The sequence below is a fragment of the Podarcis muralis genome, chromosome 3 (genome assembly GCF_964188315.1).
Source record: "Podarcis muralis chromosome 3, rPodMur119.hap1.1, whole genome shotgun sequence".
NCBI lineage: Eukaryota > Metazoa > Chordata > Lepidosauria > Squamata > Lacertidae > Podarcis > Podarcis muralis.
In genome coordinates this window covers 117,643,767-117,663,266 of record NC_135657.1, presented here as the reverse complement: position 1 = coordinate 117,663,266, position 19,500 = coordinate 117,643,767, and the positions used below count along the sequence as shown (strand labels likewise).

Here is a 19,500-nt window from a genome sequence, read left to right as displayed (position 1 = left end):
TCATTGCAGCCAGCTTGTGAATGATGCCCACAGCACTCTCAAAATTCAAAATGTTCCCACTGGTCCAATAAGGTTGGTAAACTCTGGCTTAAATCTATATCTTGTGATAAAATACACATTTAAATAAAACTTTTCATGCAGAGTTTATATTTAAAAACTCAGATTAACATGGGAACAGGATGGAATGGACCTATGACGCTGTGTGAGTGTGCTTCAGTCCTACTATATGCCTGCATTGTAACTCACAGGCCATGCCTTGAACCTCATTCTCTTATCTCCCCCGCCCCTTCCCTCAATATCCTTTTCCACTGTATGTGCAGGATGCGAAAAGCTTATCTGAAACATCCCATCTTTCTGAGGAACCTGGCTTCCTCAATTTCCTGTTTTCAGAACAGCTGGCTGCAAGGGATGGACTTGGGGACATTTCTGAGGAATAGCTGTCTACCTCAGTTGGAAGCTTTTCTGATTAGTCAGGCTCCTTGATTTGGAAACATAAGGATTTATAATAAAAAGGACACAGTGAAAACAGAGGGAATGAAAAGAAAACAAACCAATAAAGAACCTATCCTATCATAACATTTGAAATTCTGGTATTTGCTGGTCTTGGAATAGGTTCAAGATAAATGAAGGAAATGTGTATTTCATTAAAGGCTAATATTTGGAAGACAACAGAGAAAACAATAATGAAAGACTTCCAAATGCAGATATACAAGGGAGCTGCGCACAAAAGCTTCCTTCTCCCCCTTTCTCCCACAGTCTTGGTGTTACCCTTATGAGACGTTCATCACAGAAAAGGATACTTTCTCAAGCCATTAGTACCATTCGCCTGTAGCAATCTTTTCACAAATAGCTCCATGTTCTACAGTCCTTGTTGTAATGCTTGGCCTGTGCTAGACGTCTCTGAACAATGCTAGCCACTGCTGCTTTCAATGCCAGAGCACTGGGTGCTTCACATCAGACAGGCACAGGGGAGCAAACTCTATCCTTTACACTAAAAGGACCATAAAGCGGTAATAGCTACCTCCATCAGAAGCCCAAGTGTAACATCATGGGGTTCCTCCAAAGAAGTTTAAACCACAGCTCCACACAAACCCATGTTAGTAATTCAAATTATAATATCTGTAAGTTTCCCCAAATTAGCACTACTTGTGGGGGTTCCTCACTCCACGTCTTGCCTACTTGGCTGCTGTTTCCTCTTCCCTGCTATCTTCCACAAGTTTCAGAAAGGAGTGGTAAGGATTTACTGTCACTCACTTCCACTTCTTTTGCTTTGTATCTGCCAGGTTCAGAAGCATTGCCACCAAGCTGTCTGTCAGGCTCCCATCCTTGGTGTGCACGCATGTATGCACCGCGGGCACCATGAAAGCGTGCTCTGCTGCTACATTTGTGTGTGTGATATAGAAATACATGGATAGGGATTTTTTGTTCCAATGTGCATCACTTTGTACTTACATGCAAGCTCAACAGTGGTTTTTATATGTTCTCAGATTTCTTATCAAAGTCTTGTTGACACATCCTGATGGCAGGGAAAGAGGAAAGCCTCAACCTTGTTCTAACATATCATTTTCATCAAGTATTTAAATGCTGGACATATGGAACCTCCTGGAAAATGGTTTGCTGGCTAAGTATGGAGAGAGGACTTCAGAACAGAGCTTCAGCACAACAGCTAAAGGTAGACTTCACTCAATTAACAAAAATAACAGTACACATACTCTGCACAGTTCTATTGGTGCTGATATTGAAGTAATCATGAAATTAGACTGCACAAAAAAATAACATAATTTTCAGTTCTAAGCTGCCTTTCCATAGCTTCATGGATCAGACTAGCTAAAGAGGGAAAACAGCACCCTAGAAAGTAAAATGATCATTGCACAGCCCTTTCTCAGGCTTCAAACATATACTTGCTTACTGGGCTTGTGTGCATTTTAATTACTAAGAAACTTACCCGCTACATGTAACAGCCTGCAGGCAGTTCCAAGTTCTTTGTACCTTTTATGAACTCATTTCTTTTATAAAGAGATTTGGGTCATGATTTTTGCTGACATTTTTTTCCATGCTACGTTTCTCTAAAATCTCACGACAAGAACAATAAAACCGATTTCCCTTTCTTTATCCTTGCACTTTATTTTCTAGCCTCCAGCTTATTGTGGTCAGTAGTGATTAGCTGAGAGAAAGAATAAAACCCCAGTCACAAGCTGTTGATTCGATTCAGAGTATATTATTTAAGGCTTAAATTGATATCTATCTTTGGGTTCCTTTTGGCAACACCCATATAAAACAAAACAAAAAAAAGTTTTACTGACTTTACACAATGTGAGGACTGGCAACCAAATTCTCATAAATGAGAAATTCACATCTCTGTATCCCAAGGACATAAGGAGCGCACCTTAGAACAAGAGATGCAAGTGACTTGACCTTTGTAGGATAAGCCACATTCATGTGAAGGGACAAGAAAGCCTCACTCGCAATAATACATCTTCAATCAGATCCCACAAAACAGCTTTTGTGGCCAGAGTCAGCGTTATCTTTCTTCCATTTCAGGTTCTTGCCTAGGGTATATATTCATGCCTAGAAAACATGGTGTCTTCCCAGCAGTTTGGTGCCATTCTGGAGAAGGGGGAATATGAGACATATAAATTATACATATGGGATGAGAGGAAAACCTACTTCACTATCAGGTGAGGATCATAGCTTCAGAAATATATCTCTCTCTCAGGATGCTTTACAACTTTTTTAAAAAATCAAAACTTAAAGCAGCATAAAATAACCAACGCGGGAAAGAAAGAGTCAATTGAGAAAACCAGATTAGCTGTATAAAAAGATTGTGTGGGGTGTTTTGAGGCAATTGTTCTGTTAGTGCAAGGATTTCTGCTTGTACAACAAAACATTATCACCCTCCCTCCATGCAATCCCTAAACCTGTTCTAGGGGTTCCCCAACCCTCTGGAGCAGATTTGGGGAAGGTGCAGGGCACATTTTACCTCCCATGGCAAAAGCCTGGCAAAAGGCATCAATGGAGGGGACCAACCATACTTCACAGGACAAGTGCTCCAGAATCCAGGTGTGGCCCCTTAGAAGCCTCTCTCTCTTTTCCCATGCAACAGTGCTTCTGTGGTGGATAGGACACAGAGAAGTAAATGATAGAATTGCTGAGTTGAAAAGGTCCAAAGAACCACCTAGTCCAACTGCCTGCAATGCAGGAATCACAGCTAAAGAATCCCTGACAGATGGCCACCCAAGCTCTGCTTAAGAACCTCCAAGGAATGATGGTCCACCACTTTCCAAGGGAGTCTGTTCCACTGTCACAAAGCTCTTACTGTCAGAAAGTTCTTCCTAATGCTTATTCAGGACCTCCTTTCTTCTAATTTGAATCCATTGGCTCAGGTTCTAGTCCTGCCCTCTGGAGAAAGCAAGCTTGCTCCATCACCCACATGACAGCTCTTCAGATATTTGAAGACAGCTTATCTTTTCTTATAAAAATATTTATATCCTTCTGTATCCTTTAAATATATCATAGGTGTTTACAACAATATAAAACCATAAACCCATACAGTAAAATCATCATCTTTATCAATCATCTTTAGATGCCTCACACTTCCTTCCCTTCTGGAATTGTTTGATCCTGGGGGGTCGGCTGGCTGTGCAGGTGGATGTGGCTCCTATGAATCCTAAAGGTAAAGGTACCCCTGCCCGTAAGGGCCAGTCTTGACAGACTCTAGGGTTGTGCGCCCATCTCACTTAAGAGGCCTAGGGCCAGCGCTGTCCGGAGACACTTCCGGGTCACGTGGCCAGCGTGACATCGCTGCTCTGGCGAGCCAGAGCCGCACACGGAAACGCCATTTACCTTCCCACTAGTAAGCGGTCCCTATCTATCTACTTGCACCTGGAGGTGCTTTCGAACTGCTAGGTTGGCAGGCGCTGGGACCGAACAACAGGAGCGCACCCCGCCGCGGGGATTCGAACTGCCGACCTTTCGATCGGCAAGCCCTAGGCACTGAGGCTTTTACCCACAGCGCCACCCGCGTCCCACCCCTATGAATCCTACAGCCAAGCTATTTAGGACTTTAAACATCATCACCAAATCCAGAAACAAATTGGCAGCCAATGCAGCAGTTTCAGGAGAGGAGAAACATGATATTGCAGCTTCATTCTCTAAACCAACTGAAGTTTCTGAAGGCTCTTCAAAGACAGACTCATGGAGAGGGCATTGTAACAATCCAACCTGGACATAACTAAGATCTGTGTTGCCATAGCCAGGTCTGACTGCCCCAGAAAGGAATGCAGCTGGCCCCGCAGCCTAAAATGGATAAAGGTACTCCTGGCCACAGCTGCCCTGAGTGTACACATTCAGGTGTAAAGCCCACCCCAAGAGCATATCACTATTATCACCATCACGATCACATCAACATCTTCCCACTAATTGCCTCTTAATATATATTCATTAATACTGTATATAAATTAATACTGAGCCGTAGCGTGTAGCAAATCCTGACTGGTTCATGTGAGGTATAACTGCAGTGTACACACATCTCCGTTAATACGGGTTATTTGAACTTGTTTTATATGCGTGTCATTTTTCCATGACAATCTTAGAGGAACAGAGGCTACAGCAAAGAAAAGGACATTTGTGATAAAGAAAGAAAACCCAAGATCTGTGTGCTTGCGATTGCCTCTCTTTCATACGGAATTAATGGTGGTTTAATGGGGTATGAAAGAATGTTTTACTGGAAACAATGAGGAACAATTGTCTAGCTCACGTTTCATTTCACAGGTCATTATTGCATTAAGAAGTAAATCGACCAAGTCCGGTAAATAACAGTCTCTGTATTGCTGAAAGCTTCAAACCAAACAATCTTAGCTCTCTTCAACTAATATCTGTCATTTTTAACCCTTGCAGAGATCCGCTGCAGGCTAAACAATTACTGTCTTCACCCACCTCTGGCAGGTAAGCATTATTCATTTTACTCCTCACCCCCCTTCTCCAGCAAACCCTACAAGGCTACGGCTTTTGCATTGCTGCTTTGTTTATTAGCCAGCCTAGCCAACTGTGTGTCTGGTGGCCTTGAAAAACAACACACATTTCAGTGAGCGCTTCGGGCATCTTTAAACAGGCTGCTTCCTCTGCAAAATTAATTGTTGCAAAACACAGCACTTATGTGTAAAGCACTGCACACTAACACTCAGCAGTTTGCTTGGGTTACAGATATGCCTGGGAAATTTAGGGGAAATGCAATTCTTCCTTAAGCCTGCACACAAGTGATATCAGCAAGGACACTGCAATACCCATTAACCCGCAAAAAGCCCTCTGCTTTAGCTTACTAATTCTAAACTGAGAATCATAAACCATAGCTTTCTTGTGGTTTGTCTCTCACTTTATAAGAAACATGTTTTTACAAGATATTCCTTTGGCAATGGTTTCAAAAGCGTTCACCAAACGCAAAAGTGCTTGCTAAATCTTTAGGTCACCATTGGTTCCATTTGTCATAGTTTATGAACTGGACTATGTACTGCAGATGAGTCCTTGTAATTTCAATTTGCCTTAAAAGAGAGGTCTAAAATTTAGATATTGTTTCTGCAGAACTAGATGTCCACGTACCCACTTTTGTCTCCCTCCTCCACTCTGTTTCCACAATTCTCAAGCTACCAGTGCTGAATGAAAGCTAGAGCAATGGTAGCAGGGAAAGGGAAGGAACCCCGTACTCTAAGCAGATATAGAAAACAGATCCCAATGCTGGGAGAGATGGGACTATTGTTCAGAGTGGTTATCAGAAAAGGAAATTCACTTTTGAATAAAAACAGGTAATAAAATCAAATGCCCGATATATGGGCTGGATACATGAAAATATCTAGCTGGATACATTAAAATAATCAAAAGGAAGATCTATTATTATTATTTATTAAATTTGTATTCCGCCCTTCATTTGTAGATCTCAGGGCAGTTTGCAACATAAAATTACAATATAAAACCCACAAAGTACGTAGTAAAAATAATGACAATGACAAACCAATAATCCCCCATCCCACAACACATTTGAACTGCCTGATCGGGAAAATACTAGTCCATAGGAACAACACTGAGTTTTCAAAGATGAAAACTTTTGGCCTCACTGTAAGTTAAAAAGATCAAGAAAACAGAAGATGGGAAGAACTAACAAAGGGGGTGTAGAGGTCCTTTGCATTTAGGGCACTCAAGGTAGGAAGTTGTGATGTGTGTCCATGATCTGGACACTCACACACAAATAAACATTAAGGGTCTGGTGGAAATGATTGGACAATATATTTTAAAAAGATACAGGCAGAATTTACAGGTCAATTTAGAATTTCCAGGTAGGGAACACAAACCCAACCTCTTTTATTTCTACCTTTTCTCCAATGACAATAGTAATAGATTCATCCCCAGAGCAAGTTAAGGGGCACCTGTCTATCACTTTCTTGTGATATCACTTATAAGGTAAGTCCTGTGGAAAAACTTACTGGCTGTGGTTCCCTGACATTTGTAAACTACTGCCCGCCAAACGATCTTTATTGCAATGCACTTGCATGAGCACACAGAACAATTAACCTGGTTTTAAAGGGCATTTGGTGTGGCAATGACCACTGTGGCTCTGACACTGGTTTGTGATTCATAATCAGGTCACAGAAGGCAGCGGGGAGAAGTGTGTCTGTACCAACATTGCGAATTAATCAGCCCTCTAAGCAGCCAGAGACACGGATCCTTAGAGAAATGCCTTTTACCGGGTAAGACATTAGACATTTTGTTTAAAGATTAGACATTTTGTTTAAAGATTAAAGTTCTCTTTGTGCTTAATCAATTTCTAGGGCAGGATGGAAAATGGGATTAATTACCGTCCCTTGCATCGAGCTCCCATACTGCAGAAGTCATAAACGATGCAACTTTTCTGTTAAAATGGCTGCCATCAGCAGCAGCATGCTCAAGAGATGCTAATTGTAATTAAAGAGTTTATTTGGAATCACAGAACAGAGTCTTAATCAGGACGAGAACAGAGCCTCACCGCATGCCCTTCCAGCACACGGCTGTGTAACAGAATGGTTCTTTTTAAACAGGCAGTTTGCTTTAAAAGGTTTGAGCAGGGTGTTATGCCAGGGGGCCTAGCATTTTCTCCTCTGTGGGATTCAAGCGAAATCTTATTAGGTCAATTGTTTAGAAAGCATCTCACATTAGGGATTTCAAAGCACTTGTGAAAAGTGAATAAAATTACCCTGCTCTGCTGAAGAATAAACATGGACCACGCTGCCATTAATGCACATAAAGGTTATGCTGAATTAATTTACTTGCCCCGAAAGAAGGGCAGACAAGACACACACAACTGGAAGTCGTGGTACCCCTAAGAACATGACTCCAAATCAGGCTTTCTCAGCCTCGGCCCTCCAGATGTTTTTTGCCTACAACTCCCATGAGCAGAACTAGTGGTCAGGGATGATGGGAATTGTAGTCTCAAAACATCTGGAGGGCCAAGGCTGAGGAAGCCTGCTCCAAATCCTTTTATTGTCATGCAGCTATCTTTCTTATACCAGCACAAAATATAAGTTCAGAAGCAGTCGCCTTCAGACGGCCAAAGTGGGACTGGACTGCCTTATTGCTCTTGCGACTTACCAGACTTCTCAGCCTTACTGTGTGGTTCTTGCATGCAACTTACCAGCATCCAAACATGGTTGTTCTGTTTCAAACTCTGATTTGGGGAAGACAGACACAGGTGGATTCAGTCTCAAGGCACTTCCATCCAAATCTTTGAAAAGAGCTTTTCCTGAGCTCCCACAGATCACAGCAACACATGATTCATTTGATTCATTTTCTCTGACAAACAAAACAAACAAATATCATAGTTGAGAGAAAACCATCCTGAACTCAACTCAGAGAATTTCCCCATTATCGACAGGCACATTATTTAAACAGCGGGTAGCATGAAAGTGATAGAAACAGACAAAAATTCTTCTATACAAATGGATGCTACTGTTTCGCCAGTTGTTTAAGTTTTCATGTTTGTCTTCTGCCTATGTGTGAACTTGGAGCTCAGCAATATTTCTAGCTAGTAACATGAAAGTTCCAAGAGCTCAGATTTGAAAAAGATGTATTAAATGAAGTATGAATCTAGACTCATGCAGAGATAACGCATCATTTCATATATATTTTTACTCAGACCCAGAACAATACAAAACAAAATTGGAGTCACAAGTGGGTTAACAGTGGCCTCATTCAGACATAAAGCTAAATCATGGTTTAGAGCTACATGAATAAGCCATTCCAGCATGCTCCTTGCTCCCACTGAATGATGCACAGGCACAGTTGGGAGGAAGATGCTGGCAGCATTTACTTTCAGGCTAAGGACACATTCGCAGCTTAAAACAAAGCGAGGTAATTTCTTCCGCACTACATTTCAAGTCACATTCTGACTTTGCTGTCCAGACCAGACGGGAGCGGCAGCAGATGTATTTACCTAATGCCCATTATGTATTTTGCTTCCCCACCCTGAACTCCAATTCACTGAAGCTGTCACCTGTACATGCAAAAGACCTGTCTGAAATGTATACGACTTTTCCACTTCCAGGTCAGGTGGAAGCTGGTTTGAGGTAAGATGCTTTAAACAGGAGGATTTCCCAAGAGGTTACTCAGCTTAAGTGGTGAAGCAATGGTGATGGGTTACACAGCCTCCTTGCCCCTGAATCACAGCTTGTCTAAACTGAAATAGGCCTGGTGGTCGGTCCTTCCTATGGTGCTGAACCACAGTCCCTGGTTCAAAAGAAATGGGAAGCTCTGGTTTGCTAAACGTGGAATCAAAAGCTTCCTCAAGTTCATTCATGCAGCATTAAGTCATGATTTAGCATTACACCCAAACATAACCAGTAGCCTAAATTTATTTCCTTTGGAAATTAAAGAGTATGTGCCTAAATCTTGGGTTTGTTTTGGTCTGGATCTCTAACTTGGCCTTTTCCTGCCACTCCTGAGGTATAAACTCACACCAGTCAATGTAGAAGGCATTGCATGTACAGTCATACCTTGGAAGTCAAACAGCTTTGTTCCCGAACGTTTTGGCTCCCAAACATTGCAAACTCAGAAGTGACTGTTCCTGTTTGCAAACTATTTTTGGAAGCTGAATGTCCAATGGGACTTCCGCGGCTTCCAATTGGCTATAGGAGTTTCCTGCAGCCAATCAGAAGCTGCAATTTGGTTTTTGAACGCTTTGGAAGTCAAACGGACTTCCAGAACGGATTCCTTTTGACTTCCAAGGTACAACTCTATTAGAAACAAGCCAAGGCTCCTAAACAGGGAATCCTAGAATCTCTGACTTTGCTAAAGGAGCTAGAGTACCTCTAACAAAGAAATATGTGCATTCTTCACTAAATTACACTTTCCAAAATGCTTTGCACAGGAAGCCAAAAAGACTTTCAAGTGGATTTAGATTTCTGCTGTGGAAATCTCTAGGTTAGGCTTGGGGAACCTGTGGACCTCCAGATGTTTTTGGATTTCAACTCCCATCAGCCCCAGCCAGGACAGCCAATGATCTAGGATCACTGAGACTGCAGTTCAGCGACATAAAATGTCAGTTTTATTTGTCATATACAGTTGGTTTTTTTATTACATTTTTAACTAGTTTTTAGAAAAACAACATTGAAAGTTCTATTTTTATTGTTTTTACGTAAACTGATTAGAGATTTTTTTATTATATTAAGCAATATATTTTTGTCATAAACAAATGCCTGGAGTTCCTCACAAGTTCCTCACCCTGGTCTAGATGAAGAGAAGCACCCAAATGCTTGACAAGAAGCCTCAGCCAGGTTACTTGACAGCGATGGCCCCCTTACCTATTTTGCAGTGGATGGAAGTAGAACATATTTTCTTCACTGACGTGGAAAATGCTTGCCCTTTCGGATGTGACCAGATGCAGAATGCCTGCACTGTCAGGATTTGTCATGATGCAGATGTCTCTGTCGTCACTGTAGCAAGTTTTCCTAAAGCCAGCAAAGGTGACATCTGATAATGAAGGAAAGCAGAGTTGTGGGAAAGGCTCAGCAGTCGCATCGTCCAAGGCTAAGCAAGGGATTTGTCAAGCTGCATTGACGGGTTACAGGTCTATGGTATACTCTAGTCACCAGAAACATTGATGGAGACTTTCTATAGATGGGTGGTGTACACAATGAGAAACAAAAGAGTAAGAGGGGAAGATAATATCTGGGGCAGTGGTACCCAAAAAAATGGCATTGCAGAGAAATAATTATAGCATCTGAACAGAGGGGGCAGCAAATCTACCTGGCAAAGCCCCTTGCATTGACTCAAACTCCTGCCTAATATTTGTTGTATTTTTTTATGGATCACCCAGCCTGATCCCTCTATGACCTTTGCACATGAGAGTGTTTGGGTCAGACATTTTGACTTTCAGTGGGTCCAGGATAAGAGGCTTCAAAATTATTGAAATTCAGAGCCTGAATTGAATTTTGATAATGTACAGTAATGTACATTACAATTAGACAAAGGAAACATAATCAGCTTTGGTCTCAGAAACTATTGTTTATTATTTGCACAGTATCTATAATTAAGGCACAGTGATATCAACTGCAGACCCTAGATGTAACTGTTAATTAAATAGTACAGTTTGTGAGCATGTTACACAGATGACTTAGCAATCCTGCCAAATAAATGCCATAATGATTTTTTCCACCTATTTTGACATATTCTTTTTAAAATCAGTGGCTGTGAGTTTTGACTGAAATTAATTTGCATAAGAGCTCATGATTTTCCATCCTCCCCTGCAAAGTGCTAATACTTATAGACCCTCTTCATCTAAAGTTAGGTATATGCCTAATACCCACTGAAGCCTAACTTAAATATCATTGCTTTCAGTAGAACTTGGTATGCATAAGCTTAGCTGGATCAATGCCGCAATGTTCTTTTTAAAAATTTCTCAGAAGAAAACATTTAGCAAAACAACTAATTTTGTAACTTTTTCTGGTATTCCTCAGTTGTGCATAAATATATAGTGTTGCATCATCATGCATCTAATGCAATGGGCTTTACTTATGATCCTGTGCATGTTTATTTGGAAGAAGATTGTACTGTTCAATGAAACTTATTGGCTTAGGAAAGAGAGCAGAGAACTGCAGTCCTAGCCCACAAAAGCTTGTGCAACATATATGCTGGTATTTAAGGTGCCCCAACATACTGAGGTGTTTCATGTTAGAATTCCTGCTCTGTGATTGCAGTCATGGGATTGTTGTCTATCCCATGACGGTATATGTTTTGATTCCACAGAGTGGGAAGTGACGGAGACAGGATGTTTGTATTACTGTGTTCCATGAAGTGGGACTATTGTCCTTTGTTCTTTCTTTTTGCTGTTTGATGCTAGAGAGAGAGGGAGCCATGTTGCAGTGCTCTGTGTGTGTTTATATGTAAATAAATTAGATTAGCCAAAATGCTGAGTTGCTGAGGTCTGTTACACAAGCTGCGCAAACTCTGCGGATCCCTAAGTGTGCCGATGTCTGTTGGCATCGGTCACTGTGATGTTCGGGCAGAAGAAAGCTTTTGAAGCTCCCGAACGAACAACCAGGAGGGAAAGAACATGCCAGTCGGGCATGTGTCTCTGCCAGGGTCCTACTCAAGAACAGGACGAGCTTCTGACATTTCACTGGTTGGTTGGTTGATTGGTTTTGCTGAAAAAAATTAAGCTACTCACCCCCTCCTCTTAAATTTGCTTTTAATTTTATCAATTTCTGGAAATAAAAACCATTAGAGTCTTTGACATATGAATAATAATAATAATAGTCCTCTTTACAGAGTTGATTAATGCAGGACCCCATAAGCTCACAAAAATGTAACACCAACCTTGTAACATCATGATTCCCAGCACTACGGAATAATTTCTCATCTTATGCCATGGGCTGTCAGGCCACCAGCTATGATCAGAGGTGAAAGAAGGCCACAGTATGCCAACTCGACCCCTCCAAGGATTACGTGGAGCTCGATCACTACTTGTCAAGTCAGCTGCAAGAGGTTGGATTCTGTCCTTGATGCAATCAAAGGAAGAGCTTGTGGCCACAAGGACAGAGTCTCGTAATATGATGGACGGCCTTTCCAGGTGGGACTGCAGATCAGCAGGTGGGCTGTAAAGGACTGGCAGGAGACCCACAACATTGTCTACTAGTATCACTTTCTCTACCACTATGTTTCCTTTAAGATGAAACATGATCCCATAGTCATAGTTCTTGTAGGACAGAAAGCCTGTGATTTTGGTGCAGTTTGGAAAGCCATCTCCTCTGTATAAATGTATCCCGTGAAGGCTTGAATGAGCCACATTGTCAGTGCAAAGTGTCTCGGGTAAGAAACATTCTTGCCCTTTGATATGAAAGGCTATCCGTTCTGATCCGGCTACAACATTGTTCTGTAGGCGGGTACCCTCTGCAACATTCGTTTTGATGCCAGTCACCCAGTGTACTGATTGCCCTGGCTGTTTGCTCAGAATAACAAGATTCCTGGTAAGGATATGATTTTGGCCTTCCAAATGTATGCCATGACCAACGGTTCCAAATACCACATTGCCGTGTAATAGGAGTCCGCTGCTTGCAAGCGCCTGAATGCCAGCTCCACAGCTTTGGTGAACGCTGGAGGAGATTATGAAAGATTCATGGGATGCATTCCTGATGCCAACTGCTGGAGACTGTGAAGACCCAAAGCCCAAAATTTCAACATTAGAAAGCTGGAGGATACCTATAACACAGAAAAAGACAGAGCATGGAACTAGTTTCTCTTTTGTAACCATTAAACCCTGAGAAAAAACAAATCACATTATTAATGAATATCCTGCTGGATTATTTTTTTAAATAACATAAAGCCCTAAACCCATACAGTAGAACCTTGACTTACCACCGCCCCACCAACAAACAATTCGACTTGCAACCACGGCAAACCTGGAAGTACCGCCATTCGCGCATTTCTACCAGCGACCTGGATCAACTCACAAACGGACCTCCAGAACGGATTCCGTATGTGAGTAGAGGTTCCACTGTATTCCTGAAGATGACACTGCAATATCTGAGAAAGCACATTGAAAAATTGCTTTAGGCAGTTCCACTGGGATCTTTGAATAGCAGGCACCAAACCCCATATGCCATATTACAACTGCTTTCAGACTCCCGTCAAAATGTCACTGGGCATTGTGAGGGGCTGAGGAAACAGCACTCTCACCCAACATGTTTCAGTCCATTTCGTCTTGAAGCCCCAACCTCCAAAACAGCACAAGAGTCTTCACTGTGCTTCCTGTAATAAACTATAACCTTGCTATCCCTCAGCAAGTGCTCTGTCATCCAAAATATTTATTTACATATGCACTCCCCGGTGTGGCAGAATGCCACTTCAGCTGGCAAGGTAGAAAATAGCTATGGAGTTCCCCCCATTTTATGTACAATTAAAGATACAAACAAATGTGTATAATCTGTGTTGTCCCATATACAAACCATCACAACAGGAGGCACAGTGGCTGCAGACCTCGAAAAGCATGGGAAGGTTCTCAGCTGCACTAGCTGAGAAATTTGAACAAAACAGCTATGAGTATTTGAGTACCTGCATACTGGGCTCCACTGGCATGGTGTCCCACTAAGATCCCCCCAGCACAATCCATGTCAGATTTAATTTGTATATTTCTTGTGAGAAGGCCAATCTCTGCAGCCAGAGGAATCCATTGTCCATTTTCTAATCTGTGGGGTTGTCCTATACATGACATAATAGAAGGAATCATGAAGGTAAAAGCAGGTCAGTTTGGGCCATTCAAATGTCTCCGCTTCAAAAATCAGAACAATAAGGTCCATTTCACTCTGGGTTCTCCTACTGGGTGACCAGCAAGAAAGTTGGAAGACTGCTCACTCATCAGCAGAATTAGAGAAGGGGTTATCTGTCAGAATTCACTAAATACTGAACTGGGAGATTTCTCAGGCTTTCATATGAAACAGCAGGGAAAACAGAACCAACTGGATTAATCACATCCCAGAGAAAATGAAACAGGAAAAGGAGACATTTTCCAAAATAACTTGGGGGCATTATGCCTAGGGCCTCAAGTTCAATAATTGGGCAAGCATTGATGCTGTCAGTGTAGCACCAAAATATTGTTTAGATCACTCTGGAAGGATGTGGAAAACTCAGTGAACTCTGCCTGCAGCCCCTACCCCATATCCACCCCCACTTCCATCCCCATACACCATATACCATATGAGGAAGGATCACTCTATGTTATGTAGTTTTGTTTTTATATATATTGTAAACCACCCTGTGATCCTCAGATGAAGGCCAGTAGAGAAATAATAAATAATAATAATAATAATAATAATAATAATAATAATAATAATCTGACAGGGAAGGCCAGCAGGAATGATCCATGACTTCAACATATGGAATTTCCACCCTTTCTGGCTATTGGCATAAGGAACTATGATACAAAATAAAAGCTAGTTAATGTGCCAGGGGCCCCAAGGATAAAACAGCCAACATATGGAGCCAAGGTTGAGAGTTTGCATACCTGTGTGTCTGTGGAGTAGACGTTCACGGATTCTAAGGCTACGATGGTTGACTTCTTCCAAAGTGACTATTTCAGCCTGATGAGCTTCATAGGAAGACGAACTGATGACAATATTGTCTCCATAATGCCAATCCAATTCGTCTTGTACCATAATCCTATAAACCTCTGCAGAATTAATGTGAAGATCCTACACATTTCTTTAATGATACAAAAATAAACCCTATGGGGGGAAATGGTTTAGAAAAACAGGAGAATGCTAAAGCAAATGATCTATAAGTGGCAAAATAATATTATATGAAGAATGCTGTGGCAGAGTAAAGGAGATAATTTAGTAGTCTTTTTTCCCCTGGGACAATTGAGGGGGAAAAGAAAGTTTAAAATGGTATGGCAGAAAGATACTGACACCTAGATTTAGATTTATTGAAGTTTGTATTTGCCTAGTACAAAAAATTCCCTCAGCAGCTTACAACAAACAAAACTCATAATCATAACATCAGTCATACTCAAACTAAAGTGACCCATTAAACTGCTAAAACATCATTGTCACAGTTGTGAACTGCCTGATCAAAAGAAATAAAATCACCCCCTAAAATACCAGGAATGGAGGAAACTGAAGAAAATCTATATAGGATATATAGCAGAAGGGAAATGATCAAATATTAGGGCTGATCAGATAATGTCACTGAAAGCAATGCTTACCTCTAGTCACTTTAGAATACTTTTGTCCCCCACTTATCAAATAAACCTGAAAATTATTAAAAGGTGAGCATATTTTCCAAATATGATTAGAAGGTAGGAAAATGGCTGCTCACCGGGTCCCAGGGTGGGCAGCAGTTGTAGCCCTTCACAAAGTATTCTAAAGTGCAACCCGGCTCCCTGGGGTGAAACGCTCTCCCATGGGCAGCTAGTTGTTGTGGAATCCCCCTGGCCACAAGGGATGGCATGAAAGCCCGCCATCCTCAATTTGGAACTGTCCAATCATGAGCAGGTTGGGGGGCGGAGTCTGGGGGGCAGACCAAAGTCTTCACTCCGGTCCACTGCCTGGAGATATATGCCTACCTAAATCTGCAATCCATAAAAGTAGTGGCCAATTTTAAATCCCAGAATGTTGTATGGTGCAGTTTGTTTACACCTGTGGCTGGGATTGCCTTTCACCCACCAGGGTGTGGGGTGCTGTAAGTGGGTCCACAAGCACTTCTCTTTAGCAACTGTACTGCAGAAAAAGTGGTGCCATCAGTCCACGTGTGCAGTCATTTTAGGGTGACAGTGATCATCCACCCAGTTGTCTAGCAGCACCCATGCGGTCAGACCAGGAAACAGCAAAATCATATAGACAAATCTACACTGTTATCGCTTTCACTATAAGATCCCTTATTGGCTGTGATTCTGTAGCCTACAAGAAGCAAATGAACCAAAAGGATAAGGTGCTGTAACTGAAAAAGACCCTGTCCACAGTCATCAGCCAATTCATCTCCCAAGACAGGGGGACAAAAAAAGGGGGGGGCCTTACCTTTCATTGCCAGGGGCAGCATCGCTTCCAAGGTATGTCCAAGAGTTCTGGGTATAAGCGCTATGCATCTGCAGCTTCCCATAAACACCTTGAAAGGGGAAGAGAAAACCATGCTGGGATCCAAAGGGCCCCCTTTTCAATAGCTACAAGGTCTGGCGCACACTAAGCAGGAATTCCCACTCTTGCCACATAAAGCACCATTGCAAAACAGAGATCAAAAGCCTTAATATACGGTATATCAGGGGTGGGGGACATTTCTGGCTCCTTATCAAGATCTGCCTAATGGTAGGGAAAGGCTTGAGGGCTACAGGGTTCTGTCACTTAGAATAAGCCCAGGGGTGTCCAACTTCCAAGAGACTGCGATCTACTCCCACTGTAAATAAACTGGCAGTGATCTACCCATTGGATTGACCAGAGTTGTTGGGGAGGCTTCAACAACGGGAGGATGACCGAAGTTGTTGAGCTGTTTTTAGGGGGAGATACCAGAGCTGAGCTCTGGTTGGGAAGGAAACACAGACAGGTGGAAGCAAAGCATGTAGGCTTATTACAAGGATTCCTGACTAGCTGCACACTAAATAGCACCAGGGCTTTCCCCCCCAGCTGAACTCAGTTCCAGAACTTCTCAGGTGGGCGCCATTGCCTTTATAAGAGAACAAGGGTGAGTTCATCCATGGTTAGTTCCGGCACCTCTATTTCTAGAAAAAGAGCACTGAATAGCACCATGGCCTCTTTTTCCTATGCACCTTAAAGAACTCAAAATATGTTACTTAACCGTACCAATGGTTCCAGGATCAGCACTTAAGCCATGTAATCGATCACAATAAACTCTCTCAGATGCACGAAGCAGAATTTGCACCTTTCTTCCTCTTTCTAATGGATGCTGCAAAGTACCTGACAGGGGGGAAAAATGCATAGCCATTATTGATTGATTTTTATTTTTAGCATACTTTTCTATAAAAGAAATTATCTCATGTCACTGCTAATAAATCAAAAAACTTTGATAAAAATGTTATCATTAACATAGACATCAATTGCTAAAGGGCAAGGAAAATAAAATGGTAACATGTAAATCCCCAAACTTGCTTGCGAAGTCCAAGTAAGCCATTGGCTTACTGTATTGTGCAAACAAGACCATTACAACATTTGTAGCGGCAACGGGTGAAACTAGGTGAAGGCATTAGACAATAACTTATGAGGTACAGCACACAACTAAGCATTAGAGGTCTTCTTATGAATGGGTGTTTTAAGTGCATCTCTGAGCACAGGAAGAGAGGAAACCCAACAGATCTCCCCAGAAAGGCCATTCCAATAACTAATGGCTTGAAAAGTTAATTGATCAGGGGACATAAATTTCCATAAAGCAAGGATGTTGAAAACCATGAATATTTTGCTTAAATCCATTCATGCCCAGCAAACAGAAGAGTCAGCTTGGCCCTGCAACCATGGGTGCCCTGGGCCGTGGGTGCCATGCACAGAAATTTGTGGGTGCCATGCACTGTGGGTGGCACCGAAATTTGTGGGAATCCGGCCCCTTCATGGGGAATTTTGTGGGTGCTCAGTCACCCAGGGCCCCAGGGAGTTGGCACCTATGCCAGCAAGCCAGTTCAGTTTACCTCTAATTTTATCCAATGACTTCTCTATATATTGAGCATATGGCTGTGTGTTATTCAGTTCTGTGTACTACAGTTCCAAATCACTACTCTAACTGATGAAACTGCATTTTGCTGTTTTGTGATTAAGGGACTTCCTCAGTCCAAGAGACTTTGCTTTGCCCCACTTCCCACCCTGTCTATGACTGGACAGATTTTTCTACATTCTACCCTTAACCACCCTGGTGCTTGCTTATGACACAGCAGATTCTACCAGGCTCCAAGCAGACATGGTCTGCCTATGTCTAACTGCTTGACTGCTCCACTTCAGCAGTCAAGTTCCATCTTGGTTCCATTCAATAGGCCAGCACCCCTAATGAGAACACATGCAGCATGTATGTAATGTGCATGCAGACATACACACCAACATGCATGCACATTACATACATGCTGATGAGGTCTGAGCTGGTGCTCACTGGCTAAGATAGGGATATTGGGATAGCTAAATGAAAACGTTGGCCCACTGTGTGGTGGCTGTGAAAAAAATTAACTGTGTCTTGTATTCCGCATATCATATATATTCTACGGATGAAATGTCTAAATTCTAAGTGTATTCTCCAGTCTAACAGAAAGATTGGTAATGCACATGATGAGAAAAATGAAACAAAAATCCAGAGGAAAGTAGCTGTTATCTTGCAATGATGTCTCTATACAGTAAGCTGTATTCCAACTGTGAATCTATTTATTTCACCGAGGGTAGTTCAGTGTCTCAGAAGAAAATGGCCTAGCATGAAACAGATACTTGGAGGGGAAAGTAGGGCAATTTTTGCCCTAGAGAAATGTAAGCAGAGTCCAGTTAGAGAGTTCAGCATTCCTCTAAAATTAGAGATTAAATCAATTATACAGCACAAAACTGCAGCAGATGTAGAATTAAAGAAATAAATCTGTGCAGAATTAGCCATCATGTCATGATCTTTTAACATTTTAAAAATTATGCATTTGGTGAAGAAAAGAAAGCTTATAATATGTATCCTTAAGAAGCATTCTCCTCGTGAACCTTAAAAAATAATTATATAAATAAATGTATTGTGTGCAATTAATCTTTTATTAAGCTGTCATCCCCGCAGCTCTGATTAAGAATAAGCATAAGTGGTCCTGATCCTGGATGTGATGAATGAAACAAACAAACAAAAAAAATTCCCAGAAATGTAGCGCCACACTTCATGCACATGACACTGCTACAGAACAGAAAAATCTTCCACATCTAGCAAACTTGCATGAGTAGTTCTGACTGACATAGACAAAACCTTTTTCCCTCTTCTGCCAGTAATCTACCAATGAAGGGTGGGTGAAGTTTTAAAAACAAAAAACCCACAAAGTTTATATATTGTTCAATTGGCAGAAATCCTCTGAGCTGTTTGCAAAGAACATTCTGAAATATTAAAAATACCAATAAAAGCAAATGTTAAGAACCAATTGACATAATTTTAAATCAAACTATAAATAAAACCAGCAATTCTGAAACTATTATATGTAGTCAAATTGCATGTTTAAATTACATGCCTGGGTAGGCATGTCTGAACAAAAAGGCTTCTAGCAGGCCCCTAAGAGGCAAAGAAATCCACTCAATAACTAAAGAGTAGACACAGCCATCCTGAAGGACTGGTACCTCTTCAAGCACTAGGCTCCCATGCAGTTCTCAGCTGGGGACGACTACTCCCCCTAGTACAGTGATTCCCTAATCCAGGAGTTGGGAAATCTTTTTGGTCCTTGTGCAGATTCTTATTAGGATCTGCCTCACACTCCAAATTTGACAGGTGGGCAAGGCCAACCTGTTAATTTCCCGTCATCACAAATGATGTCAAAGGATTTGGTGCTCTGAA

The 19,500-nt window shown here is 41.7% G+C and overlaps 1 protein-coding gene across 2 annotated transcripts in view; it reads right to left on the bottom strand.

Annotated features, from left to right (window-relative positions):
* The window catches only part of PKHD1 (PKHD1 ciliary IPT domain containing fibrocystin/polyductin), a 243,049-nt gene that overhangs the window by 70,659 nt on the left and 152,890 nt on the right, over nt 1–19,500 (bottom strand). For both annotated transcript variants that reach the window (XM_077926565.1, XM_077926566.1), the window contains exons 50-56: nt 16,806–16,919; nt 16,029–16,116; nt 14,519–14,673; nt 13,570–13,716; nt 11,836–12,717; nt 9,822–9,990; nt 7,658–7,815 (exon numbers count right to left, since the gene is read on the bottom strand). In XM_077926565.1, coding sequence (XP_077782691.1) covers nt 7,658–7,815; nt 9,822–9,990; nt 11,836–12,717; nt 13,570–13,716; nt 14,519–14,673; nt 16,029–16,116; nt 16,806–16,919 — 1,713 coding nt within the window. The remainder of the gene's footprint in view (nt 1–7,657; nt 7,816–9,821; nt 9,991–11,835; nt 12,718–13,569; nt 13,717–14,518; nt 14,674–16,028; nt 16,117–16,805; nt 16,920–19,500) is intronic.